The 4,689-nt window shown below is 44.4% G+C and overlaps 1 protein-coding gene across 1 annotated transcript; it reads right to left on the bottom strand.

The window, feature by feature from the left end:
• Positions 1-741: 741 nt before the first annotated feature.
• On the bottom strand, positions 742-3,122 carry LOC138873329 (uncharacterized). Its single transcript, XM_070151784.1, has 4 exons — positions 2,436-3,122; positions 1,764-1,952; positions 1,213-1,392; positions 742-1,116 (listed from the first exon to the last, which is right to left on the bottom strand). Exons 1-4 carry the CDS (start codon positions 3,120-3,122, stop codon positions 742-744), a joined length of 1,431 nt encoding a protein of 476 aa, XP_070007885.1.
• Between the last annotated feature and the right edge of the window lie 1,567 nt (positions 3,123-4,689).

The raw sequence follows: 4,689 nt of genomic DNA, 5'->3' as shown, positions 1-4,689 counted from the left end.
TGAAGATAACAGGGTTTACATTGGAAATTAAAGGCAATAAAATAAAAGAAACATCCGAGTTACACCCTGAAATAACTCATGATATAGAAAAGGTGGCAAGACTGGACTATCGGGATTCCCGCCTGACTGGGAATGGAGTAGCCTTCCAATTTTGCAACTTGGCATCGGGACCTATATACAGCACCTCAGCGGTGCTCGAGCCTTCTCCCGGTTGGACCATGTGGGTTTCATACACCATCTGCCTCATAGCTCCACATATTTCTTTTATTTCCTCGGCCGTGAAGGCCTCATTTCTTCTTCTTTACTATACTTGGGCCTGACGAAGGTTTCAAACAGATGCGGGATCGGCTGAGGCAAGACCCAACCGTTGTTCTTTCGCTCATTTTCCCATGTTTCATCAGCTGGCGTGGCTTGGAAACCCACACCGAAGAACTTCTCGCAAGCAGCCAGAGTGATAGGTTCTGTGATTCCTTGCAATGACGTCTCGAGCCCCTTCCCAGGTTTATAACCATGCCTGATCATTTCCTTGGCAACCATAATTGAAGCATTTGAGAGAAAGGGTTGAGGACAAGAGCTTCCTTCTTCACATTGGCCTGCGACCACAACCTCGAAAGCTTGATAGACTATGTGTTCACTTCCTTCCCTAGCTTTGAGACATGGGACTGACGGGTCCCGATAAATCGATTGCTCGTCCTCTCTATGGACTACAATCTCCTGATCTTCATATTCAAGTTTCACCATCTAGTAGAGAGTGGAAGGTACAACCCCTGCTGCGTTAATCCAAGGTTTTCCCAAGAGGAAATTGTAGGAAGTATCCATGTCTAAGACCTGAAAGGTCACCTCGAAATCCACATGACCAATAGTCAAGATCAGATCGATCTCACCTATGGTTTCTCTTTTGATACCATCAAAGGCACGCACACAGACATTGTTAGGCCTGATTCTCTCGGTCCCAATCTCCATTCTTTGTGAAGTTGAGAGAGGGCAGATATCAACTCCGGACCCGCCATCTAGCATGACTCTCTTCATATAGTACCCCTCACATTTAACTGTGAGATGGAGGGCTTTGTTGTGGGTGGCCCCTTCCGGGGGCAAATCATTCTTGCTGAAGGAGATCTGATTGATTGCGAAAAATCTTTCTACCATCCTTTCCAGTTGTTCAACGGTGGTTTCAATTAGGGCATAGGCTTCATTGAGGGTTTATATCAATACCTTTTGATGCTCGGTTGAATTCATTAACAGAGACAGCAAAGAGACCTGAGCATGAGACTTTCGGAGTTGATCAATTATCTCATAGTCCGCAGTTTTCATTTTCCTGAAGAACTCTTCTGCTTCTTCAGCACTAATTGGCTTCTTGAGTGGGAAACGCTTCTCCGTGGCTTTATTCACTTCCTACAGATTGAGGTATCTCTCCGTCGGGTTAGTTTCATTTGCTTCTCCCAAGACTTCTTTTCCTTTGTAGGTTACTACCGCCTTTTTATAATTCCATGGGACGGCAGTAGGATCTGTCATGGGCCTCTGCGGTGCGCTACCAATAACCACGGGCTCATTCAGCCTTGGTGAAATTACTGGCCCCTGTACCGCCTAGGTCGCTTTAGGCACATACATTTTAGATCCCTTGTTTAGCTCAAACCTTCTTGGGGGGCTCAATGTCACTCGTCCTTTCCTATGACCCCGGGGAACATAGAGAACGGCATATTTTGAGGGCGCTGCCCCAGTTTTGGTTTCCACTTTTTTTTCTATATTTTGAGGGGTGGGTTTACTCTTCTTCTCCCCTTGTCTTGTTTTGTGGTAGCCTTTAGCTTCTTTTCAACATCAGCGATTGCAATTATGGCTTTCAAAGCAGGATCAAACTCCTCATCTTCGCAAATTATTCCCATAACCGGTCTATTATTGTGATCCGGTAATGGATTGTTGGTCACATTAGGAATGTCTTCGTCCTTTAACACTATCTGCTTTTGTTCTATGATATTTTCAACAACCCTTTTCAGGGTCCAACAGTCGTATGTATCATGCCCTTCCACTCCCGAATGGTAAGCACATCGAGTACTGGCTCTGTAGGAGAGCGACTCTGGGTTCTGCCTGGTTTAGGGTACGGGCTGCAACAGACCCATCTAGACAAGTTTAGGGAAAAGGCTAGAATATGATTCACCAATGGGTGTGAAGTTTGTCATCCTAGGTGGTTACCGGGCACGGGCATTGTAGGGGAAGTTATTTTGTGGAGGTTGGAGATTATACTGAGCTTGGCGAGGAGGTTGATTTCTGGGAAATGGAGCTCGATTTTAGTTGAACTGTTGTTGTGGCCTAACGTAGGGCTGGGCATTTATCACTGCGTATGGTTGAGAAACCATAGCATAGGCCACATCCTGATGGGGATAGTAATGTTGTGGGGTTCTTGCAGGGAAGTAAGGTCTGGGTGGACGGGGTTTTCTTACCCATGAAGTTGCCATTGCCACTTCTTCCTTCTTCTTTCGGTTCGCTACACCTCCAGACCCGCCTTGAATTGCTTGGGATGTAGCCCTTATAGTCGATTGACTCAATATGCTCCCTGTTTTTAGACTATTCTCAACCATTTCACCAATTTTTATGGCATCGGCAAACGGTTTCCCCATCGCATACATCATATTCTGAAAGTAATCAGCCTCTTGGGCTTGAAGAAAAACACTAACCATCTTTATTTCATCTATTGGAGGCTTGACTCTGGCCGTTTGTTCGCGCCATTTGACAGTATACTCTCGAAAGTTGTCCGAGGACTTCTTCTTGAGATTCGACAACGAATTCCTATCAGGGGCTATGTCGATATTATACTGAAACTGCCTGACAAAATCCCAAGCCAGGTCGTCCCATATGCCACCGAGATATATCCTAATCAATGTACCATTCAGAAGCAATGCCGACCAAGATCTCTGAAGCTCCTCTTTTCCACCTGCTCCCCGTAATTGGTTGTAGTACCTCTTGAGGTGGGCTATGGGATCCCCATGCCCGTCATACTTTTCAAACTTCGGGGTTTTGAAACCCAAGGGTAAGTGCACGTGTGGGAACATACACAGATCAGCGTAGGATACGCTCTTTTGCCCGCTCAAACCCTGTATATTTTTGAGACTCTGCTCTATACTCCTCATTTTTCGGGTAATCTCCTCTTGTTCAGGGTTCTTTGTGGTTTTCTCTTATCCCGCTGTAAACTCGTACCGGGGTTGCTGAGGGTAGAAATTAGTAGTGAACTGGGTAGGTTCCAGTGGGAAAGATGGTACTTGAAAGGTGAAGGATGATGGATCAAAGTTAGGCCTAGGTAGAGTAGGTTGTGTCGTAGCTGAACAAGGTGGCGCAGTGAATATGTTTGAGGCCGCACCTGAAATTAACACATAGGGGCGAGCCTCAGAAGGTGTTCCAGCAAAGTGGGCTGAGATGGTAGGATATCCCAGTGGGGTATTTGGATAACTTATGGGGACGTTGGAAGTCCCACTTGCCTTGAGAAGTAGCTTAGGGAATCCAGGTATCACACTCGGTGGTTCTTTGCCATTGGACCAGGCGTCCCATATTTCCATCAAGCGGAGACGCAGAATTCTGTTTTCCTTAGTAGTTGCTGACTCGGAAGTTGGGATGGCCGAGATCGGGCTATCCTCCAGGATAGGAACTGTTGGTAGATGACTTTCCGAAGACATTTCAACACTTCCTTTTGACCTTGTAAAGTACGGGTGTGAATCCAGATTACCACAAAACCAACCACCTTAATATAGAACATGTACTTAACAGTAGACAGCAAACCAGTCAGTTTAAAGCAATTAACACATAGGTAGTCGCACATTGGGGTGTGATGCACCTATACAGTTGTGTTTCTACATGTTTTTCAATGGTTGCGTGTTTCATCCCGGCTCTTGCTTATTTCCCCAATTTTCTTTTCTTTCCACTTTGGATCTTTGATGCTTCTCCTCTTATTCTTGTTTTTCTCTCTTTTCTTGCTCTTCTCGCTTTTCTTTTGGTTTTTCTTTGGCTCTTTTTTCTCTTTTTTTTTCTTTAGGTTCTTTCCTTCCCACATTCCCTTTTTATTTGAGTTATTTACAATATCATGATCGGATCCGATGAGGATTGCCTACGTATCATGATGCTGCTTGAATCAGATCATTACGTAGTTCAAGAAATAAGTACGAAAAGGAAATAATTTTTTGGGAATTTTCAATTTTCATTAATAAAACTCCTAAACTTTTCTATTACAAAAGACTCCAACATACTTATTTCTTGCAATTTTAAAAACTACAAACAGACTCAAAACAATATTTTAAACTAAAAACTAAAATACAGACTCGATAAATGAAAATCAAGAGTACATAAGTGCTCTACTCCTGGGGCCCGTATGATATCATTCGGTCTTGCCACGGGCCTATGTGCAAGATCCCCTTGAAGACGCTCGAGATCACTCATTATTTGGCGAACAAATGTCATTACTGCAGCAAAGAAAGTGGTTCTGGTCATGTCTTCACACTCATGGCACTTCATGACGATGTAGTTAGCAATTGCTCTAACCCTCTCCCGGATGATACCTTTTTTCTTGGAGCAAACGCCTGATTTGTTGAGTCCTGCCTTCTAGCACTTGGGTGTCATGATGGTTTTGACTTTGCAACTGTTGCATATCTTCCTCCAGCTGGGACATCAATGCGTAGCAATGTTCCCTTTCTGCTTTAAAGTTCTTAG

Source organism: Nicotiana sylvestris, chromosome 7 (assembly GCF_000393655.2).
Source record: "Nicotiana sylvestris chromosome 7, ASM39365v2, whole genome shotgun sequence".
Lineage (NCBI taxonomy): Eukaryota > Viridiplantae > Streptophyta > Magnoliopsida > Solanales > Solanaceae > Nicotiana > Nicotiana sylvestris.
The sequence above is the reverse complement of the archived record's forward strand: the minus strand, read 5'-3'. Positions and strand labels throughout refer to the sequence as shown.